The sequence below is a fragment of the Geotrypetes seraphini genome, chromosome 12, assembly GCF_902459505.1.
Source record: "Geotrypetes seraphini chromosome 12, aGeoSer1.1, whole genome shotgun sequence".
Taxonomy (NCBI): domain Eukaryota; kingdom Metazoa; phylum Chordata; class Amphibia; order Gymnophiona; family Dermophiidae; genus Geotrypetes; species Geotrypetes seraphini.
Window position 1 is genome coordinate 4,814,129 of NC_047095.1, and position 24,376 is coordinate 4,838,504.

Sequence of the window (24,376 nt, forward strand, 5' to 3'; positions counted from 1 at the left end):
GCCCGTCCCTGTTGCAGCAGCAGTGGTGGTGGCAGAGGTGTGTGGGAATGAAGTGTGTTGGATTGTAGGGTCGACTTCGGGAGGGGGCAGGGAGGAATCGGTGGTGGCAGCTTTAGCGATGGTGGCCACATACCCCCAACAGGCAGCCCGCGTACCCCCTGAGGTACTTGGACTGCAGGTTGAGAAATACTTCTAATTAGTGCCAGTTATGAAGTGTTATTTGCCAATTATCATCTTTTAATTGCTAATTTTTCTTTTGAAATTTTATTACTATTTTAATTTTTACAAGACCTTTACGTGATATTCCCCTCCCCCTATCATTTTATCTCTATTCGTCTCCTTTACTGTCAAATATTGTAGTTCCTCCCCCATTTTCCTGTTGGATCTGTTTTGTTTTATTGTCTGACTTGCGTTAACAATGTTGTCTCCCCATAATGAGAAATGTACTACATGGTTTTTAGATTTGTTCATCGTTTTGTATTACAATTAAGCGATCCATCAAATTTTATTAAAACTTGAACTGATTAGTCTTGTTGAACAATATATATATAAATTAACAGGACCAGCATTTAAATTAAGCTGCTTGCCACTACCACTGCTGAAAATTCACCCTTATATTATCTGCTACTTCTTCTTTCACCTCCAATACTGTCCTGTCAGCATTGGAGAGAAAGAGGATGTAGAGCCATGAGACGTCAAGGTAGGGTTTGTCTAGACTGCAAATGCTGGACCTCAGATCCCACAGACATTTTAACTGCTGAGCAATAATGACTTTGAGGCCAAAGTATTGATATGCATGTGCTCTTTGCTTCATGTTTCCGGGGTGGGGGGGGGAGAGGGATGTTCCAAGCAAAGGCCAACTTGTGAAATCACTTCATGAAAGTAGGTTTTGCAAAAGTACATGTTACTATACATAAGGACATGTTACTATATAAAAATGTGCACTTAACTGTATAACAGCCAGAATTAATGTGCGATATGTGCAAATTCTATGCAGTAACTTTTGGGGAGATGTCCAGCATTCCCTCTGAAGTTACTGCACAGACAAGTTCCCTGCTGCTCGTTAATGTCAAACACAATTAAGGTGGAAATATCTAATGCCACTTAAGTAGCCCTACCTGCAAATTTGAGGTTCACCTTTTTTTTTTTAAACTCTCTGTATTGAACTCTCTGTATTCCTGTAGTGAAGAAAGGAACTTGGTTACATTACAAGAACAGCATGACATGACATGACAGTGCCCAGTCCAAATACAACCCAAATGGGCTTATAATATAATCAACAGCATAGACAGCATATTTTAGCAGACCAACATTCCCCTCCCAGTTTTGAAATTTTTCCCCCTCACACAATCATCCCCTGTCCCTCAGATTCAAAACAGTCAACTTCCTCCCCTCTTCCTCCCTGTGCCTGTGTTTTTACAATACCCAGATTGTGGGGAAATCTACAGATCCTTATACATTAATTTAGAATCTTGCTTACATTCCCAAGTGGCCATCTGAGCCATTCTTGTTTCCAGTGCATCACTGGGAAAGGCGGGGGGGGGGGGGGGTGTTCTTTGTCTATCCAGTGTTGTAGAATGACTTTTCATGCTAGGACCAAGGCTAGTAAAATGAAGTGACATTGATGGTAAGCACTCATTGATCCACAAGATCCACCTCTAGACCAAGATGAAGAATCTTGTAGGTCCACTCACATAACAGCCCCAGATAACTCTCAAGCACAGAGACCAGAAAAGCTACAAAGTCGAGCATTCCAAAAAAATGGTGGATCAAAGTGCCTCGACCGCTATGGCATCTATCACATTCATCTGAGTCCCAAATACCCATCAATTTCCTTTTAAGCTTAGTAATATATGTATTATGTAAGATCTTAAATTGGGTCTCATGGAGCCCTGCATTAATGCAATTTGAGTACACCAGCCTTTTGATCTGAATCTTCAAAAACATTGTTGGGCCAATTTTCAAAGAGAGTTATGTGCTGGCACAGGTTTCTATTTCATAACTCCCCTATTCATAGAATTTAAAAAATCCTAAGGATAGTATTTTGTGGTTTAAATTCTAAATGGCTCAATATTATCTATACAATTGTGGTCCGGGTTGAGCAAAGATGTTGCCATGAGTTATCCATTCAGAAATGGCATTCAGTTGGCATGGTCATTGATCCATCTGCATCTTATGTGGATTAAGTTACGGTAAGTGCTAGACCAAGCTAAAATTCTGACTTGACTTTTGGATAGTTTTTGAGAGTGTATAGCTTTTTTTTTTTTTCTTGCTGTTGGGTTTGAATAATGTTAACATGTGTTAAAAGCAAAAGGCCTACAACTTCCAAGGATTCTGCTGGGTAAAAGTTACACTGGAACATCTTAAAAGAAGAAATGTTGCAAACTGGCCAAAAGTATGGACTATCCCAAGATGTGTAGGAAATCTGTTTTGCAATCTTCATTCCAAATCTCGGGCAATTTCCTCCTGGGTTTTTCTCTAATTTGCTGTGGTGAATATCCCAGATGTGAAAGAACGCTAGTCAGCTTTTTCAAACATTAATTGTATCTGTTTATTTCCTTGCAGGTCACTCAACCACACATAATCGCACTGAACTGCCCACGGCTTCTACTTCAGACAACCTTACCACCATCTCACTTTCAACTACTCTGGCTCCCACTTCTTTAGGTGACAACCTTACACACATTCATAGCAACCATACTCGAGTCCCCAAAACAGTGGGAAAATAATATCTAGCACATTTTTGTATGAAACAGAGAAATTTCTTCTAACAGTATCTAACACACTTTTCCACTTTAGTTATTTAGGGGCCATTTTATTAAATGTGTTAAAACACTAACTTGCGCTTAATTTGGAGAAGATGCCTAATGCAGAACATTTTTAATGTGTTAGTTTAACTGTTAGCATGTGCTAACCATGTGGGTTTTTATAATTATTTTTGGAGGGAGCTTGTCAGTGGAAGGAGAATGAGCGTGGAAGCTTTATTCATCTATCACGCTGATATTAACATGCACTAAAGCCCAGATTCTCTAAAAGCTGACAAAATTTAGATTGCACCTGCTTGTGCCTAACTTAAGTATTTTAATTGGTTTTAACTGGTGCAATAATTCGTCACGTCATTAAAAACCAATTAACTCATTTTTACAAATTAGGTTCTGCTAAGCTCCATTTGGGACTGGCGCCTGGGTCCAGAATACCTAGTGATGTTGATGCCTGGAAGTGGGCATGTTTAAGGGTGGCACTGGACTTTTGCGTCACTAGGCGCCGCTGGTCTACAAGGGCCCTAGGCACCGGAAATATAGCCCTGTAAAGCCTTGGCCTATACTTCCAGGGCCTAGGGTCCTTGCTAGGTGCCAGTATGTCTGATTTGAAAGTGGCGTCTGTCTGTGATTGACACGTAGCAGGCCAGCCCCTAAGGGTCTAATTCTTCATATGGCAGCTACAAAATCGCAGCACGATTCTACAAGGTGCGCATACTTTTATAGAATTGTGCTAAGAGCCAATGTGTCGCTTAACTTTTAGGCGCACCCATTAAGGCCAGCTAAAGCCAGGCCTAAAAGTCTGTTCCAAAGCTGTATATGGATGAAGCGTATTCAATATCAAAGCATGTAACTTTTGGGACTAGCTACGATCCACCTCGGACCACGCCCCTTATTCAAAATTTCCGCACTGCTGCCACCACATGCATTTTATACTGTAGAATCACGCTTTCCAAGTCATGCGCATAACTTTTAATTAGTGCCAATTAACATAAATTATGAGGTGTTAATTGTCAATTAGTGTCAATTAGACCAATTAATTAAGCTGCATGTGCACAAATTAGGATGCCATATACAGAATTTGGGGGTCATTGAATAACCCAAGTTTAACGCAGGAGCCCATAGCGCCTCCTAACTAGGAGGTGGAAAGGGCTCTCAGGTTAATTTTTTTAATTAGCGCACAGCCTGAAATTAAAATAATTGAAGGTCGAATTTAAGATTGTGCTGGTAGTGGGTTAGCATGTGGGAAAGTCCCACATTAGGATATGCTAAGCCCATTTGCTAGTGCAACTTAGTAGAAAAACCCCTTACTAAAGATATGATTTCCTTCCCACAGAATCTACTGCTAGGCTGATATTAACTGAATGTAAAATAACTAATAAATTAACAAAATAACATTTGTTAATCAGAGAAAAAAATCTGTTTTACAATTATAAGAAATTGCATCTGCTAAATTCTTTGCTTAACATAGTTGTTTGCTGCTACTGCTATTTAAACCCCTCAGAGAAATAGGTCAGGGCTCCATTATCTGAGGTCAGAGATCAGCAGAGCTTTTGCAGGTTTGTATGCTCAGCTTTCAGAACCACCCTGAGCATTTTTTTTTATTTTTTTTTTTATACAAGTATAAATAAAACAGATATATTTGAAAATAGAAGGGGAAAGAGTTTTAGGTTTGTATAGTGACCTTTCATCTTGCCAGTTTCAATAGCCATACCTGAATAGAAATTACTTGAATGAGTATTCCTCTAGTTTAGGTCACTGAAATAGCTCAGGATTGGAGTTAAACAGTTCTAATTACGTTTCTTTGTAGTATATTTGTCATTGCTCAAATGATTTTTCCAAGTAAAGCCTATTGCCTACGCTTTGCAGAGATGTTCTAGACAATGCAAAAAAAAAAAAAGGATATCTTTATATGTTCCTGTTCTTTACCATTTTCTGATTGTTAGTAGCAATTTATAATTAGATAATATGTATAATTGGTGGTATCTTTTATTGAGTTAGAGTGTCACCTTCTCCTTGTATATGTTGCACAGTGGCAAAGTAAGCAGGGGGGTGGCAGCCCACCCTGGGCACCGTCTTGGTGAGGGCACCAGCACCTCTCCTCCTTTCTGCCTCCTGTTCCTTCCCACTCCTGCCCTGCATGCACCTTCACTTCCCCCCCCCCCACTGTACCTCATCTTTTTGCTGTCACAAACAACAACTCCAACCTGTTGCTCGTGCCAGCATCGGCTCTCCCTCTGATGTCATTTCATGGTCCCAGGACTAGGAAGTGACATCAGAGGGAGAGCTGATGCCAACGTGGGCAGCGATTTTGTAAAGCTGCTTGTGCCGGGGAAGTTAAGAGAGGTACAGGATAAGAACGGGGTGTGTGCATGCAACCGGAGGGGGGAAGGGGGGGCCTGCCTCTTGCAGTGAGATATTTTCTCCCTAAGTTTGCTCACCCTGGATGGCTACTCTATCTTCTGTCTAAGAGGCATCCCTTAGCCAGCCTACTGGTTGGGGAGGAGGCCTTGAGCATTTGCATATGCTCAGCACTGGCCAGATTCTGTTCCCTCAGAAACAAAAAGTTTGAAAGGAGCATGAGCCAGCAGGCCTCGTGCATGCACAGATGCTCAAGACCCTGTGCTGGTCAGCTGGCTATGTATTGCCTCTTATCGCCTTGGGGAAATGAGGGAAGGGTGGGGGGGGGGAAAATATGTTGCATTGGTAGAGAAGGATAGATATGTGAAGAGGGGAAGGGGAATGCTGGACACCATATCAGGAGGGAGAAGGAAGAAGGGAGTGAGAGAGATGGGGAAGAGGAAAGGGAATCCTAGACACCTTGGGCCGGAAAGGGAAGAAAGAAGGGAATGAGAGAGATGGGGAAAGGAATCCTGGAGCCGTGGGCAAGAGAGAGAAGAACGAAAGGAAGGAGAGTTTCTAAATAGGGGAAGGGGAGAAGGAATGTTGGACGCCATGGGCAGGGGGGGACAGAAGAAGGCGAAGGGAAGTGAAGGAAAGAGATGTTGAATTCTTGGGAGGGTGGGAAACAGAGAGATGCAGTATGGGAGGGCGGTTAAGAGGATTGGGGGGTTAAGAGGGAGGAAAGGAGAGAAATGCTGGAGACTATGGGGGAGGGGAGATCCTGGAAACCATGAGGAGGGGGATTGAGAGGGAGGGAAAAAGATTGAATAGTGGTTGCAAGGTTGGGGGGTGGAGCTGGGGGCCAAGCTTCAGCAGCCTATACAAAAAAGTGTTTCACTGTCCCTGGGTAAATGTATACATAAATGTGTAAGTGCTAGTATTCTATACATTTATGCATGCAAGGGCCACATAAATGTGGATGTTCAGATTGTAGAATTGCCCTTCACATGCCAGATAGAAATCAACCTCTTACCTAGTGAAAACCACCACTAAAACTTATCTTAATCCATAATGGAACCTGATATACTGAAGGCTTTCTCCCACTTTTTGTGTCTATGCTTAGTACATAGTGCACAAACCTCCAGTTACAGTTGGGTTTGGGGGTAAAAACCAGTTCTGTTCCCTTATTAGAGTGGTTTGAATAGGCTGATTTTACTTATAATGTGATAACTTGCCATATTCCTATGTTGATTTCTAGCCATGTTCTGTATGGATCAAATAGCACACCAATGCAATATTTTCTAATAAGATATTTTGAATTATTATTTTTTTCAGAAACTACAACGGGAAAAACACCAATCTGCAGTAAGTTTTTAGGTTCATGAGTGTTGCTTATATTCTCATTTCTAAAGGGACTTTAGGAAGCTTGAATGTAAAGTCAAAGAATACGAGATTCACAGCTATGGACTCCCCTACCGATTGTCATAGTCTGAATTACGGAACTCTTTTATTGCCTCAATACAATATGTTCATCTGCACTATTGTTTTATTTTTTCAAGAGTGTTACTGTGGGTTCATGCTTTGGTATCAATTCTGTTTCACCTACATTTAGAAACGTTGGGCAGTGAATTTTTACGAAGTTCTGTCCTTGGCCCTTTGTGTGCCCTTCATGTGGTTCCCCTAAATCCGGTTTTGAAATTGACCTTGATTTTGTTTCTAGAGTCTAGCACTAATTTATTGGACAGGTGCTGAACTCTTGATATAATTATTTGAACCTTAGAGATTGCATCAAGTAGGCCAAGGGGAGGGCTAGCATCCGAGAGAGGAGATTTTGGGCAGTTTGGAGGCAATTTTCGAGAACTGTCGGGCATTATAGGGAGGGGGGGGTTTCAGGAGGGGGATGGAGCAGCTGTAAATACAAGTGGCGGCTCCCTTAAGATTCGCCTAGGAGCATTGGGCTGCAGCTTGTGGTTCGATGGAAAAATACTGCCAGCTCTTTGCTGGTGTTTATACCAGGAATAACAAGGCTTGGGTATTAATGAGGTGTATGCTTATATCTCATTACTATGTGTAATACATTAAACTAATGTGCATTACAGTAAAATAAATATCATTATGCACTTTAACATACGTTAAGGGGGAAATAATGTATTAATATGTGGGTTTCTGACTAATTGCTGTTAGATTAGGAGTAATGAAGTGATATTGCTACATAAGAATATGAGTATAAGGAAAGCTCTGTTGAACCTGTCAAAGGTACATCGAGCCCAGCATTTGTCTCCAACAATGGCCAGTTCCAGCTCACAAATATATGCCAGACCCCAGAAAGTAAATGTACTGTATTTCTTAAAGCTCATGTTTAAGGATGAGCAGTGGTTTCTCCCAGATCTTCCTAGGGACTTTTCTTTCAGATATTTGTCTAAACCTCTTTTGATCCCTGCTATATCTGTCACCTTGACCACATGCTACGGCAACAAATTTCACAGATTAATTAGTCGCTGTGTGAAAAATGGAATTCTATGATTTGTTTTCAGTTTGCTGGTCATTAGTTTCAAGGAATGTCATCTGATTTTTCAGTCACTTTACATGCTAAACAACCATTCCTCACTGAGCCCATTCCACCCTATTCATTCATTTACAAATTTCCATCTTATCTCCTCCCTATCCTTAAGAGGTACAGCTTCAGCAATAATGATCTTGTGCTGATGTAGAACATAAGAACATAAGAACATAAGAAGTTGCCTCCGCTGAGGCAGACCATAGGTCCATCCTGCCCAGCGGTCCGCTCCCGCGGCGGCCCATCAGGCCCATCGCCTGAGTAGTGGTCTATATCTATCTATACCCTTCAATCCCTTTTTCTTCTAGGAATCTATCCAAACTTTCTTTGAAACCATTTAATGTTTTCTTGTCTACAACAGCCTCTGGAAGCACGTTCCATGTATCCACCACCCTCTGAGTGAAAAAGAACTTCCTAGCGTTTGTTCTAAACCTGTCCCCTTTCAATTTCTCCGAGTGCCCCCTTGTACTTGTGGTGGTCCTTAATTTGAAAAATCTGTCCCTGTCTACTTTTTCTATGCCCTTCAGGATCTTGAAGGTTTCTATCATGTCTCCTCTAAGTTCTCCGCTTTTCCAGTGAGAAAAGTCCCAACTGCTTCAACCTGTCGGTATATGGGAGATTTTCCATTCCCTTTATCAGTTTAGTTGCTCTTCTCTGTACTCCCTCAAGTACTGCCATGTCCTTCTTGAGGTACGGCGACCAGTGTCTCGAGACATTATTAGATCAACGAACACCAGCATTTAAAGACAGACTTTTGATCCCATATGACCCTCCGAGAGCTTTAAGATCTATTTCTCAATACAATCTTAACATTCCATCTTTAAAAATAATCGGTACATGTTGTACCTCGATTTTTTCTGTGACAGCCCCTATGATTCTGAATACTCTTCCTTTACACTTAAAAATGGAAAAAAAACTAAAAAAAATTTAAAAAGCAATTTAAAGTGCTTTCTTTTTTAAAGATGCTTTTAATTGATCAATTGTATTTAAGAGATTAACTATATTTATTTTTTACATTATTTTCCAGTCCCTTTTGTGTATTACCTTAAATGTTTCTCACATCTTTCTATATCAATTGTATTTCTCCCCTCTTCCTATTCGTGTTTAGGAGCCTTTCGGTCCATATTTACCTAGTATGTAATATGCTGTCAGTCTATTGTTTTTTATAGAAATGTATGTTTTAATTGTTAAATTTTTGTTTAAATGTTATTTTAAATCTTGTTCAATGCTTTGTAGTTTCGAAAAGCATTTAATCAAAAATCTGAATAAACAATAAACAATTACCTGTAACCATCATAATGCACATATTGGCTTTAATGCAAATGTTCAGAACATCAAGAGTTTTTTTGCATAAGTTTATTTTGTATTATTATTCAGCCGGAAGGGCCTGTTTCTTTCAACGGCATCTACATAGGTAAAGCCTGCCTAATATACTGGCGCCTATTTTTAGGACATCTAGCGACACCTGACTCTGCTTAGGCACAGCCAGGCATGATCCTATAAACTGTGCAGTGTGGTTGATTGACAACCGTGCCAAGTGGCGCCTACAAATTAAGCGCCACTAGGCGCTATTTATAGAATCAGGCCCAAGAAGACTATGCTATTTTTTTAGCATCTCTATTAATATTTTAACTTTGTGCCAAGAAAATTTTGATTGACCCAAACGACGGCGTTTAGCCATTTGTGGTCTTTATTTTGATGCCCCCTCATTTGTAATGCATACTGTTAACAGGGAGTCTGATCATTTATCATTTCAGCTTCAATTGGTGGTTTGGATTGTACAATTTAAACTGAGAGTTTTCTATCCCATTACTGCCATCATGTATGCAAAATATTAGATAGGTATTTTCATTTGCACCCCTCTCTTTTTACAAAACCGCGACGGCAGTTTTTAGCACCGGCCGGTGCGCTGGATGCTATGCACTGCTCTGACACTCAGTGGTCCTAAGAGCATCAAAGCAGCACGCAGCATTCAGCGTGCTGGCCAACACTAAAAAACACTTTTTGCGGTTTTGTAAAAATAAGGGTGGGGGAGTTTTCTAGTAAATGCAGGACTAAAGGATATCTCCATGCATGCACAGGGGTAAAAACTGGGTTGGCTCACATTGTTCCCCTTGACCTGACAATGGGTGTTATATCCCCACAGAACTTAAGTAAATTATGCACTTAAGTCCGTGCAAACGTACTCAACATACTCTTAGGGCTCCTTTTACAAAGGCGCGCTAGGGCTGTAACGCGCAGAATTGCCGCGTGCGCTAGCCGCTTCCGCCCCTTTTGAAGCAGGCGGAAGATTTTCGGCTAGCGCGCGCTGTAGCACACGCTAACCCGGTGTGTGCGTTAAAAACGCTAGCGCACCTTTGTAAAAGGAGCCCTTAATGTTCCATCATTAAAAATAAATGGCACCCATCGTGCTTCCCTCTTTTCGGTCACCGCTCCTTCAATCTGGAACTCCCTCCCCTTATACATTAGAGCAGAACCAAACTTGGATAAATTCAAGAGTAGTTTAAAATGCTTTCTTTTTAAAGATGCTTATAATTGGATTTAGCCTATTTTTAAAAAAATTTTCTTTAAATCCCTACCTTTTCATATCCTACTGTTTTTATCCGATTATGTTTTCTTTCTTCACAAATTATAGTTCTACCTTATTTTCCTCTTGTTTTCTCGTCTCTCCCTATTCAAGTTTCTGTTCATAAGGTTTATGTTTATTATTTGTAGTCTATCTCCCTAATCAATACATAAATAATTTTTATTGTACAACGCTTTTTCCCTTACCCCTCAAGTAAGTTTTAATTGTTTTACGTTATGTTAATATAACTATTATAGTTAAGTTTCTTATTTCTTTTTATTATATTATGTACATCGCTTAGAAATTGTAATAGGCGATCCATCAAAAGATTGAATAAACTTGAAACTTGAAACTAAATGTTTACACGTTTAATTGTAATAAATTGTGGCGGTATTAGCTCCGACATTCATAAGAATTCTATGAGTGGAGTTTTTACCACTGTGGCCAGCAATAAAAAAAACCTAATGCAGTTTCATAAAGGGGGAGGGGGAATAAATAAGATCCACTACATTAAGGACAGAGAATATAAACATTATGAAATCACAAATTATGCACGGTTTTTAGCGCCGGCCGTGGAAGCATTAGCTCCGACACTCATAGAAATTCTATGAGCTCAGAGTTGTCACTACCGTGGCCGGCACTAAAAACCTTGCTAAGGTTTTGTAAAGGGGGGAATGGGTTTTTTGTAGTGCTCTGTTTTTTTAATTAATGATGAAAAAGGCTGTTAGAAATGCCTTTTAACTATTTCTTTATTTCAAACACAGTAATTGAAAGGTACTGATACCTGGAAAACAGGATCTATCGGACTAATTAGAGTGTGTTTCTCCTCTGTTTAAACTGTTCTCCTCTTTCTCTTTTCAAATATTAGAAAACTAGATTATGGTGAACGATTTATGGAAGTCAGATAGGATTTTTAAATCCCTATGCTATGCTAAATAAATATATTTCTTATTTTACAGATGATACAACATATAATCTGACCATCAGCAGCACAAATACATCTATTACCTTGAAACTGATAAATAATTCTATACCAGAGGAAGCCTGCAAGCTGAAATATTCATTTGAATGTGGTATGAAACCTTTTGTTTTTCCACAATGGGGCTAAATGCGCTTGTGCTCCATTTTTGCCCCATTTAGGAAATTAAAAGATTAAGTAGACCTTATGGAGCATAGTGCTGAAATTACTGTCACACTTCAGAATTGACTGTTCCTTGCTAGGGGCACACAGGGCTATTTCTCCAATTTTCAGATATTTGTTTAAATGAAAATGGGCATCTCTCCTGCTGGGGAACATGCAGGGGGGTCGCGGCGGCTTTGGGCAAGAGGGATTGGGCATCCCTCCTGCCAGGGGACTTTGAAGGGGGTTTTGAGGGTGGTAGCAGGAGGAATTGGGCATCCCTCCTGCTGCAAACATTCTTCGGGGGGAGGGGATCCCTGCCGCTGTCACTCAGCTGATCGCTGCAGGGAGATACCCTTGCTGCAATTAGCTCAGTGGCAACACGATTCTCTAACCAGGGTGATTAGATGGGATTAGGTGTCTGTTCTAATAGACAGACATGATTCTGTATAGGACGTGGGTGTGTGATTCATCCTATACAGAATTTCCCCCCCAAATGGCCCTCACTTAAAAATTAGTAAAGATCACTACCCTAGACAATTTTAGTGGGCTTAAACACATCCAATATTGGCCAGAAAAGATATAAATGCTAGCTCTCTGGCGCTGGTCCACATTTCAATTTGGCAAACATTTGAGAATAGTTTTGATTGTATGGGTTTACTTAAAGCTTGGGTTTTATGTTATGTAAATCTTTCTGGTCTCTGTATTGAAAGAGGATATCATCAAATTTTAAATAAATAATGAATTAATTGGAAGTGAATTCTGAATGTTTGTTTTTTTAATGAAATGTTATTGCTTTCACTGTGTTTCAATGTACCCTTTCTTTTATGTTTTATAGGCAGCGAACAGAAAAAGAAAGATTCCCAAACACATACATTTCATAACTTAAACCCCAACTCTAATTATGATTGCATTGTGATGGTGCTTTATAACAATCAAACTCAATATAACGAGAACAAATCAATAATGACAAAATATGGAAGTGAGTATGCCAACCTTCTTCATAAGTCTTTATTTTCTGTTAATTGCTAGAGTATGTACACTTATCTCTGAAATAATATAGACAGAAGCACAGATACATAAAGACCAATATTTAGCGGGATGGGCAGCATATAATTTGAATTGCCGAATGTAGATGTTTCAGAATGTACAAAGCGGTACTATATGTTTAGGCAGGGCCATTGAATATACACAAGTACTTTGGAATATCGCCCTTCTAAAGCATGATGGCAGATAAAGACTATGTGGCTCAACCAGTCTGCCCATCCATATCTTATGGTGTGGATGAACCTGCCTTTCTCTGCACTATAGGTATTCCAGTGAAAAGGAAACCAAAATGAAGTAGGGTTTGCACCGACAGTCATATAACATGAGACTTAAGGACCTAAAATTGGAGGATGGGGCAATGTGAAAGACATTTGAATACCGAAAATTAGTAATGTAGAAAAAGTAATCTTTTTTCAACATTCTTCCCTTTTGGAAGAACTCAAAGAACCCAATGGGTTGCTATAAGGCCTATATAAAAGAAGAGGATTTCAAAGTACAAACCACAAAGGAACATAAGAAATGCAGAAAGGGCCTTCAAGTTCCAGGTAATTCTACTTTAATGATGGACCCGAAACAAGCTGTGTTTCAGCGTCTCCGCCTGTATCAGGGGTCTACATAAAAACCTACATATACACGTGGAGGGGCATAATCGAAAGGGATGTCTAAGTCTGTTTACGTCCATCTCGCAAGTCATCCAAAGTTAAAAAAGAGCCTATGACACATTTTCGAAAGATAAGTCCAACTTTTTTTGTACTTTTGAAAATTGTCTAATTATACGTCCTGCCGATCTGTTCGTCCAAGCCACTAAATCGTCTATCATTACACCACATTTCTGTCCAACCTTCCGTCCAAGTCCAAAACGCCTAGAACAAGCCCTATTGGATATGGGAGGGGTCTGCAAAGTGATGGACTGCACACCCAGACATGCCACCTAAATAGTGGGGTACCTTACAGGGCACTGCTGTGAACTTCACAAAAAGGGTGCCATGGCTTCTCCTCACTACAGCTCCCTTATAGGTGACGGTGAGCCCCCTCAAACCACCTCCAGAATCCCCTAGACCCACTTATCTACCACTCCAATAGCCCTTATGGCTGGAAGAGCCACTTATATGCCAGTAAAAAAGGGTTTGGGGTGTGTATAGGGCAGTGCACATGTTTCAGTATCAATGCAGTGATTACAGGGGCTTATGGGCATGGGTCCTCCTCTCTATGGGTCCCTAACCCACCCCCAAGACAACTTAAGCTGCCTCTGGGCTGGACAACTAGGCTTTCCTAAGCCAGGCAGCCAGGTGATGATGGTCTGAAGGCTGAAATTTAAAGTTGTGAATAAGATTTTTATGGGGGTGATGTGGTTGGTGATCACTGGGGTAGTGTATGGGGGGGTCTGTGTTATGTGTTTTCAGTGCTTATCTGGTGACTTTAGGTGGTTTTTTGTGACTTAGACCATGTTTTACATGATCTAAGTTACAACGTCCAAGTTCTGTCTAGGCTCCGTTAAACTTTCAGTTATACATGCTGTACGACTAAGTCTAAGCCGGCCCACGTCCTGCCCAACTCCCGTCCTTGACACGCCTCCAGAAATGCCCTGTTTAGCTTTGGACATTGAGCGGCACTATGAAGGCCTAGGTTGTTTAGAAATATGTCCAAAACCCGGTTTTATTATTGGCGCTTGGACGTTTTTGAGAAATGTTCGTCCAAGTGCCGACTTAGGCCAGTTTTGGACGTTTTTCTCTTTCGATTATGAGCCCCATAGTATTTATACACAAAATAATTAAACAAATTATAAATGCATACTTGACAGGTATGTGTAAAACATGCAACACGTATAGTTGGCAGGTATATATAAAGCATGCAACATAACAAAAAATACATAAGTAGATAAACCTTATTCAAAGGAATGACAAAAAGTAACAGGTGTCTATAAAAACACATTTATAAATAAAGCTGTTAATGTGACAGCTGTAACAAATGAGATTGAGCTTATTTTGAAAAAATGTATTTACTTTGAAAGGTGTTATGTCAAATTGTCATATAATAAGTAAGTGAAAAAATAGGCACGATAAAAGTGATATATATATATATATATATATATATATATATATATAATATAATCATGTGCATTATGCGGATGTAAAAGTGATAGCACTGGAAATAAATATTCATACAGCATATGCATATAAATACATCAACTAAACAATACTAAGTTCTGGGTTTTTTCACTTCAAGAGAGGAAGTTATAAGTGTACTTTGGTCAGCAATGAAAGTGAGCATTACAAAAGCCATAAGTCTCACTGTAATAATAATAATAACTTTATTTTTATTTACCGCAATATCACAAGCAGTTCAGAGCGGTTTACAGAGGAAGAGACTGTATACAGACAGCGATGTTACAAAAAAGACTTTCAAATTACATTAGCATGTTATGATTAGTCGGATTTATCTGGAAGCATTTTAAAAATACATCAAGGCAGGAATGGAGTCAGAGAAATTTATCAAAGAGATAGATTTTAATTGACTTCCTGAAAGTTTGATAGTTAGGTGTGTTTGAAATAAAGTTGGTTTTTGAAAGAAGAAGCAGAAATGAGCAGAACAAAGAAATGGAGAATATATGCTACATAGAATAATATGCAAAGAGGCTTTAGTATGTACACTACCTGGGTCTTCAGTGTCCGTGGTAGTATATATTAAGATGGCCATGTACTTGCGATAAATAAAGGAACGTTACATGCACAGTTGACTTCAGCAGGCAGTTCAGAAATAGCATGGTATTTTGCAGTTATATTTTGTGTTCCCCCACTAAGAACCAAATTTCACCCCCACTCCATGACAGCATTAATAGGATACCCCGAGTTCTTCAACTTCCACAACATACTGTACAGTCTTCTGACTTAATGATGAAGATCAGTCAATAAATAAGTGGAAATTTTGTTCAAAGTTCAAAAGTGCAAAATAGAAAGGTCTGCCAATCAATCTATAGTATTCAAACACTCCGACCAAGGGATCTTCAGAATGCCAGTTGAATCATAGACTCATGCTGACTAAGCTCTTCATTAGTCCTATAATGGTTCACGTGTTTTTCTTTTTTCTTATTTAATTTGATAGAAGTGCTTTCCTAATGCAATCTTGTTAAATTAATTCATATCTCTCATTTCATAAATATACTGGCTAGGTATACTATCATTTTATATCTGTGTACTTAGCTTGCTAAGCAGCCACACCGCTCTGACGGATTATCCGTTTCAGCTCTTCTTCAGGGAGCTGGTGAGTCTGATAAAGCGAAGTGCTGCAAAAGTAAAAAGTTTTTTTCAAAGCATTGAATTCGTATATTCAACATTGACCGAACAGCTTTACTTTCTAAGAAATTTTTTTTTTTAAATTTTCTTATTTCTAAAAATGGTATCAATGATTAAAGACAGCCCCACTCTGTATAATAAAGTTCTTCAACGCTCCCTTCAAAACTTAACAGAAAACAAACTTTTCTTTAGGAACATGACTCACCGGATAAGCGCTGTTGTTCATTACATTCTAAGCTCTAAGTAAAATGGCCACAGCGTTCTTCCTCTTATCCAGAAAAATCTCCATCTGCTGCAGCCATGTAAATAAAAACGTCATAACGTGCTGATGGCAGGGAGCTCATTCATTCATCCACTGTTAACCAATCGGCTTCTTCATTTAAACCTACAGGAGCTATACTGTTGATTTTGAATATCCATTTTAATTCTCTACGTGCCAGCAATTTATCTATATCGCCTCCCATCCACCCTAGATTGGATAAATTCAATGACACGCCAGCACGGATCTTGTAAATTATGTTGACATACAGTCCAATGTTTAACTAATGAGGCATTCTCCTTCATAGTGTGCACCCTGGATTTATGTTCTGTAAGTCTAATTTTGAAAGATCTTCTTGTTCAACCTACATAGATTTTGTTACATGGGCATATGATCATATATATGACCCCAGCACTGTTGCAAGAAGAGTCAGAATCGGCATAATATCTTTTCCCTGTGATTGGGTGAGTCCAACTGTTTCCCGTCATGGCATAAGGGCACCATTGGCATGTGCCACAGGTCGTATGATTCCCCATATGGATGCTAGGATATGGTCTTAATAAAGGCTGTTTAATCATTTCACCTATGTTCTTAGTGCAGCGATATGCCATCATAGGTTTATCCACAACAGAATCCATCCCCAGTGTAGCCATATGCCAATGTTTTAATATAATCTGATTAACTTGGTGGGACAGAAAGGAGATCTTTTGAACAAAGATTATATCTTCATGCTGAGTAGAGTCCGTGTTATATTGTAGAAGTAAATGTCAATGGGCATATTTCCCCCTCCTGTATGCCTGATTTATAACTTCTTTAGGATGCGGACTGGAATGTTCCGTCTGCGGAATCGGAAAGAAGTAGGGAGATTGTGGATGCCTTTCAAGAGGCTCTGCTCAGACAAATGGTGACGGAACCCACAAGGGAAAAAGCGATATTGGATCTGGTCCTCACAAATGGAGAGAGTATCTCTAATGTTCGAGTGGGTGCTCACCTGGGTAGTAGCGATCATCAAACGGTTTGGTTTGATATAAAGGCTAAAGTGGAGAGCGGCCGCACGATTTTTTAAGTCCTAGATTTCAAACATACGGACTTTAATGCAATGGGAGAGTACCTGAAGAAAGAGCTGTTAGGATGGGAGGACATAAGAGAAGTGGAAAGACAGTGGTCTAGGCTGAAAGGAGCGATAAAAATGGCTACGGAGCTTTATGTGAAGAAAATCAATAAAAACAAGAGAAAAAGGAAGCCGATATGGTTCTCCAACCTAGTGGCTGAGAAAATAAAGGCGAAAGAGTTGGCGTTCATGAAATATAAAAAAAACCCAAGAAGAGGAGAGCAGAAAGGACTACAGGGTGACACTGAAAGAAGCCAAGAGATAGATACGTTTGGCGAAGGCACAGGCGGAAGAACAAATGGCTAAAAATGTAAAAAAGGGGAGATAAAAATTTTTTCAGATATATTAGTGAAAGGAGGAAGATAAAAAATGGAATTGCTAGGCTAAAAGATGCTGGGAACCAATATGTGGAGAGTGATGAGGAGAAAACAAATGTGCTAAACAAATACTTCTGTTCTGTGTTCACAGAAGAAAATCCTGGAGAAGGACCGAGATTGTCTAGCAAAGCTACATGAGAAAATGGAGTAGATTCTGCGCCGTTCACGGAGGGGAGTGTTTATGAACAACTTGAAAAACTGAAGGTGGACAAAGCGATGGGACCAGACGGGATCCATCCCAAGATACTAAGGGAGCTCAGAGGGGTTCTGGCGAGTCCTATTAAAGACTTGTTCAACAAATCTCTGGAGACAGGAGTGATTCCTGGGGATTGGAGGAGAGCGGATGTGGTCCCTATTCATAAAAGTGGTCACAGGGATGAAGCAGGAAACTACAGGCCGGTGTGCCTCACTTCAGTTGTTGGAAAAATAATGGAAGTGTTGCTGAAAGAAAGGATAGTGTATTTCCTTGAATCTAATGGGTTACAGGATCCGAGGCAACATGGCTTTACAAAAGGTAATCGTGCCAAACAAACCTGATTGAATTTTTTGATTGGGTGACCAGAGAGCTGGATCGAGGATATATGCTAGATGTAATTTACTTGGATTTCAGCAAAGCCTTTGATACAGTTCCTCATAGGAGGCTGTTGAACAAACTTGAAGGGCTGAAGTTAGGACCCAAAGTGGTGAACTGGGTCAGAAACTGGCTGTTGGACAGACGCCAGAGGGTGGTGGTTAATGGAAGTCGCTCGAAGGAAGGAAAGGTGACTAGAGGAGTCCCTCAGGGTTCGGTGCTGGGGACAATCCTGTTCAATATGTATGTAAGTGACATTGCTGAAGGGTTAGTAGGAAAAGTGTGCCTTTTTGCAGATGATACCAAGATTTGTAACAGAGTAGACACCGAAGAGGGAGTGGAGAATATGAAAAAGGATCTGCAAAAGTTAGAGGAATGGTCTAATGCCTGGCAACTAAAATTCAATGCAAAGAAATGCAGATTAATGCATTTGGGGATTAATAATAGGAAGGAACCGTATATGCTGGGAGGAGAGAAGCTGATATGCACGGACGGGGAGAGGGACCTTGGGGTGATAGTGTCCGAAGATCTAAAGGCGAAAAAACAGTGTGACAAGGCAGTGGCTGCTGCCAGAAGGATTCTGGGCTGTATAAAGAGAGGCGTAGTCAGTAGAAGGAAGAAGGTGTTGATGCCCCTGTACAGGTCATTGGTGAGGCCCCACTTGGAGTATTGTGTTCAGTTTTGGAGACCGTATCTGGCGAAAGACGTAAGAAGACTTGAGGCGGTCCAGAGGAGGGCGACGAAAATGATAGGAGGCTTGCGCCAGAAGACGTATGAGGAGAGACTGGAAGCCCTGAATATGTATACCCTAGTGGAAAGGAGAGACAGGGGAGATATGATTCAGACGTTCAAATACTTAAAGGGTATTAACGTAGAACAAAATCTTTTCCAGAGAAAGGAAAATGGTAAAACCAGAGGACATAATTTGAGGTTGAGGGGTGGTAGATTCAGGGGCAATGTTAGGAAATTCTACTTTACGGAGAGGGTGGTGGATGCCTGGAATGCGCTCCCGAGAGAGGTGGTGGAGAGTAAAACTGTGACTGAGTTCAAAGTAGCGTGGGATGAACACAGAAGATTTAGAATCAGAAAATAATATTAAATATTGAACTAGGCCAGTTACTGGGCAGACTTGCACGGTCTGTGTCTGTGTATGGCCATTTGGTGGAGGATGGGCAGGGGAGGGCTTCAATGGCTGGGAGGGTGTAGATGGGCTGGAGTAAGTCTTAACAGAGATTTTGGCAGTTGGAACCCAAGCATAGTACCGGGTAAAGCTTTGGATTCTTGCCCAGAAATAGCTAAGAAGAAAAAAAAAAAAAATTTAAATTGAATCAGGTTGGGCAGACTGGATGGACCATTTGGGTCTTTATCTGCCGTCATCTACTATGTTACTATGTTACTATATATCTGCAGCTCAGAAATCTTCTTTTCATCTCTTTTGCTTGACAGCGATAATTCTTCTGAAGAATGGCAGATTCTTCTTAATCTCAAAAATTGACTTATTGGAAGGCTCTTTTTTAGCCATCCTGGATGGAAACTCTGAAATCGTAAAATGCTGCTTCTCTCCATGATTTCTGAAGAGAGTCATACGTAAAATGTTTTCACACTTGAAGATTTTTAAATCCAAAAAGGAAATTTCTGTATAGCTGGTAGTGGCTGTTGAGCTATTGTAGAGAGATGTTAAATTCTTCTAATGTGAAAGGCCAAATACAAAACACATCATCCAGGAATCTTTTCCATACTACAATTTTGGAAGCCCAACGGGAATTATACAGATACTGTTCTTCTATATCTGCCATATATAATGTAGCCAAAGATGGAGCTAGGGATGCACCCATTGCAATCCCGTGATGTTGTAAATAAAATTCACCATTAAACCAAAAGAAGCTCCTCTTCAATACCAAAGTGGCTAAGTTCATCAAAAAAGTGGATTTCACTCTTGGGGCTAAAGTTTGTTGATCAAAAATCGATTTCATAAATACCAATGATTTGTCCACTGGTATCATGGTATATAAAGATGTAAAGTCAAGAGTGATCAACAATCACTGAGAATCCGCTTGTTCTAAATCGGCCCATAACTTCAGCATTTGGGTGGTATCTTTGATGTTAGATTTGATTTTGAATACTTCCTTCCGGTTGTAAAAAAAGATCAATAAATTTGGAGAGTGGTTCCAAAATTGAATTTTTCAAAGAAACAATGGGGCATCCAGGTGGATGATCTAATCGTTTGTGCACTTTTGGGAGGAAATATATTATCGGAGTAACAGGGGACAGATTCCTCAGAAAATCAAGTTCTTTGTATGTAATTACTTTTTCTTTGTACGCTTGATTCACCAGAGTATTGATGATCTGAGCTAAATCGCTTGTAGGATTTGCTGGAAGATGCTCATAAAACCTGGTGTCAGCCAGTTGTCGATAAGCTTCATTAAGATATTCAGTTCGTGATTATATAATAACCGCTCCTCCTTTGTCTGCTTGAGATATGTGTATGTTGGCATTCTCCTTCAGTGTTTTCATAGCCTTCCATTCAAGAGAAGCCATATTATACTGAGGAGGAGTGTGTTGATAAGATTGTTCTAAAGCTATTAGATCCTGTAATACCAAGTCTTTAAATGTTGATAATTGATGGGGAAAGGGGATAGGTGGTAACCATCTGGATTACTTCATAATCAATGACGTGTCTCCTGTAAACTGATGCTCTAAAAAATATAGTTTTAAATGTAATTTTTGTATAAGACTATAAATTGATAATCTTATATCGAACGCATCATATTTGGCAGTAGGAACAAATACTAATCCTAGATCTAAGACCGCTGTTTCTGCAGAAGTTAAAGCAGTGCCTGAAATATTGATTATGGTTGAGTTGTCCTGTATTGGGATCGGGTTTGTGGGCCTACTGGTGGTTGAAAGCCTACCCGACGTGACCCTCTTTGTCTGCTGTGGCCCCGTTGGCCTAGGGGTTAAAAAACCTCCACTGTCCCCACGCATCCCTCCTTTTCATTCAATTGCCGCTTCCACCACTAGAAGTGGTTCCAGTTAATCCTTGGTCGTCATCGAATGATTGCATATTAACATTGTTAGTATTTTTAAATAACCAAAGGCATACTTGATTGTTGTTAGTCATTTTCATCATGTTTGAATTTTTTGATTTTTGAACGTTTAATACCTTCTTTATATGTCTCCAATATTTGTTGTAATTCCTGTTCCTTTTGTTTAAAGTCATCATTATTATTGGTTGTTTTAACTGTTTGTTTCAACTGTTCAATAGATCCTTTCAGCTCACTTTCTAATTTTGTAATTTGTTCAATAATCAATAGCATGAGATCCATAGCACAGTACATAGCATAGCACATGGAAGCTGTTAGGGGGACATTCTGTAAGAGGCATCTAAAGATAGGCACCTAAATAAATAGGCACCTACAGTTAGACACATACTTAATTGGCTCATAATTGAAAAAAAAAATTAGTTCAATCTTTATTAAGTTTTAACATCTTACAGAAAAATGCAACACACAAATATATTATAAACATATGTAAACATACATTAGAAAATTCTTAATGAAAAACATGTCATTATCTACCCATCCCTCTCTCCCTGACCCAAATCCCTACCCTATCCCCCACCCTACCTCCCTCCCATATGTCTGGTAGGTCAATCATTCCATCACACACTTGCTTAACGAAACCCTCTAAAGGGTTCCAAACATCCTTAAATGATGCCATATTCCCTAATCTTTCAGCTAAATTAGCTTCACATTTATAAAAGAGGCACACAGTTTCCCACCAAAAATGAAAATTCAACAATGTGAAATCCTTCCAGTTCTTAACTATTGACTGAAGTGTCACTCCAGATAGTATCATGAACAATTTATTTTTATTTACTGTCACATTGGTTGTTGAAGTAGCCCGTGCTCCATATATCACCATTCCATAAGAAAGAGGTATACGAACTTCCAATATAGTTTGTATTTTATTTCACACCTCCTGCTAGAATGTTTGAACCAGTGGGCAGTAAAACAAAAGATGATCAAGTGTACCCACCTCTTTCTTGCAGCTCCAACATGCACTGGACTTGTTAGCATCCAATTTCTGTAACTTAACTGGGCTCCACAATGTTCTATGGAGCACAAAGTAAAGAATTGTCTTAATGATGCAGAAGAAAAAGAAAAAAATGTAATTGGGTGATAGTGCCTATCTTAGGTGTGATTCTACAAAAGACAGGCACCTATTGTATGGCGCCTAGCAGTGCCTAACTCCAAAGTAGGCGTGTTTAGGGGCGGAAAAAGACTTACCGTATTTTCGCGGATATAACACGCGCGTTATACGCGTTTTTACCTACCACGCATACCCCTCGCGCGTTATATGCCTGAGCGCGGTATACAAAAGTTTTTAAACATAGTTCCCACCCCGCCCGACGCCCGATTCACCCCCCCCCAGCAGGACCGCTCGCACCCCCACCCCGAACGACCGCTCGCATGCGCTCCCACCCGCACCCACATCCACGATCGGAGCAAGAGGGAGCCCAAGCCCTCTTGCCCGGCCGACTCCCCGACGTCCGATACATCCCCCCCCCCGGCAGGACCACTCGCACCCCCACCCCGAAGGACCGCCGACTTCCCGACAATATCGGGCCAGAAGGGAGCCCAAACCCTCCTGGCCACGGCGACCCCCTAACCCCACCCCGCACTACATTACGGGCAGGAGGGATCCCAGGCCCTCCTGCCCTCGACGCAAACCCCCCTCCCCCCCCAACGACCGCCCCCCCCAAGAACCTCCGACCGCCCCCCCAGCCGCCCCGCGACCCCCACGACCCCCCCCCCCCCCCTTCCCCGTACCTTTGGTAGTTGGCCGGACAGACGGGAGCCAAACCCGCCTGTCCGGCAGGCAGCCAACGAAGGAATGAGGCCGGATTGGCCCATCCGTCCTAAAGCTCCGCCTACTGGTGGGGCCTAAGGCGCGTGGGCCAATCAGAATAGGCCCTGGAGCCTTAGGTCCCACCTGGGGGCGCGGCCTGAGGCACATGGTCGGGTTGGGCCAAGGCTCCAGGGCCTATTCTGATTGGCCCACGCGCCTTAGGCCCCACCAGTAGGCGGAGCTTTAGGACGGATGGGCCAATCCGGCCTCATTCCTTCGTTGGCTGCCTGCCGGACAGGCGGGTTTGGCTCCCGTCTGTCCGGCCAACTACCAAAGGTACGGGGAAGGGGGGTGGAGGGGTCGTGGGGGTCGGCCAGGGGGGTCGCGGGTCGGCTGGGGGGGCGGTCGGAGGTTCTTGGGGGGGGCGGTCGTTGGGGGGGGGAGGGGGGTTTGCGTCGAGGGCAGGAGGGCCTGGGATCCCTCCTGCCCGTAATGTAGTGCGGGTGGGGTTAGGGGGTCGCCGTGGCCAGGAGGGTTTGGGCTCCCTCCTGGCCCGATATTGTTGGGGAGTCGGCGGTCCTTCGGGGTGGGGGTGCGAGTGGTCCTGCCGGGGGGGGGGATGTATCGGACGTCGGGGGGGGGCATCAGGCTTTCAGGATGGGGACAGACCTTCAAGGGGGGACAGGACTTCAAGGGGGGACAGTGCACGGAAAGTCAGGGGGGGTGAACGGAGAGTCGGGACAGCGCACGGAAAGTCAGGGCGGGCGAAAGGAGCATCGGGCATCATGCGCGGTATACCTGTGAGCGCGGTATACAAAAGTTTTTGTACATATCATCGTGATTTCTGCGCGCTATACCCGTGTGCGCGTTTTACACGGGTGCGCGTTATATCCGCGAAAATACGGTAGATGCCACTAGGCACAATTCTCTAAAGGACTTAGGTACCAATAATGTAGCCTTTAAAACCCTGGCCTACATTACAGTTTTAAGCTAGGTGTGATTCTGTAATAGGTGCCAAGTGTGATTTGGGAATGGGGACTCGTATTCCGCCTTTTTGTCGGCTTTGACAAGAGATGCCATTTACAGAATTTTCCCATTACTGCCTCCTATTTAGGAGGCGGTAAGTGATTCTGCATTAACTGTGCATTAGGCAGTGAGTGTGTGGTAAGTACAGCACATTAACTGCCAAACACCTTCCAAACCACTCTGCCCTTGACGCACCCCCTGACACCAAAAGCACTTAGGGCTGGATTCAGTAAATGACGCTCAAAATTTTGCAACGAGAACAATTGGTGCTAAATGGTATTCTGTAACAGGCATTCCAGGATGGTTGTCCTTTATAGAATAGCATGTATGATTGGATCCACACCCAACTTTGGTATAAATTCTATTGCGTAAATTAGTGGAAGAAGAAAAAACATTGGAGGTGACTATAATATAGTCATATAAAGCAGCTTTATTAATTCTAAAATGCCTGCTTCGGGGAGTCTGAAATAAACAAAGCGGCGGTGATAAAGCAATC

At 41.4% G+C, this 24,376-nt stretch overlaps 1 protein-coding gene across 4 annotated transcripts in view; it reads left to right on the plus strand.

Annotated features, from left to right (window-relative positions):
• Positions 1 to 24,376, plus strand: part of PTPRC (protein tyrosine phosphatase receptor type C) — a 294,186-nt gene that overhangs the window by 153,360 nt on the left and 116,450 nt on the right. For 3 of the 4 annotated variants that reach the window (XM_033916186.1, XM_033916188.1, XM_033916187.1), the window contains exons 5-8: positions 2,566 to 2,667; positions 6,438 to 6,467; positions 11,185 to 11,298; positions 12,184 to 12,327. In XM_033916186.1, coding sequence (XP_033772077.1) covers positions 2,566 to 2,667; positions 6,438 to 6,467; positions 11,185 to 11,298; positions 12,184 to 12,327 — 390 coding nt within the window. The remainder of the gene's footprint in view (positions 1 to 2,565; positions 2,668 to 6,437; positions 6,468 to 11,184; positions 11,299 to 12,183; positions 12,328 to 24,376) is intronic. The other variant, XM_033916189.1, reaches the window with a different exon arrangement.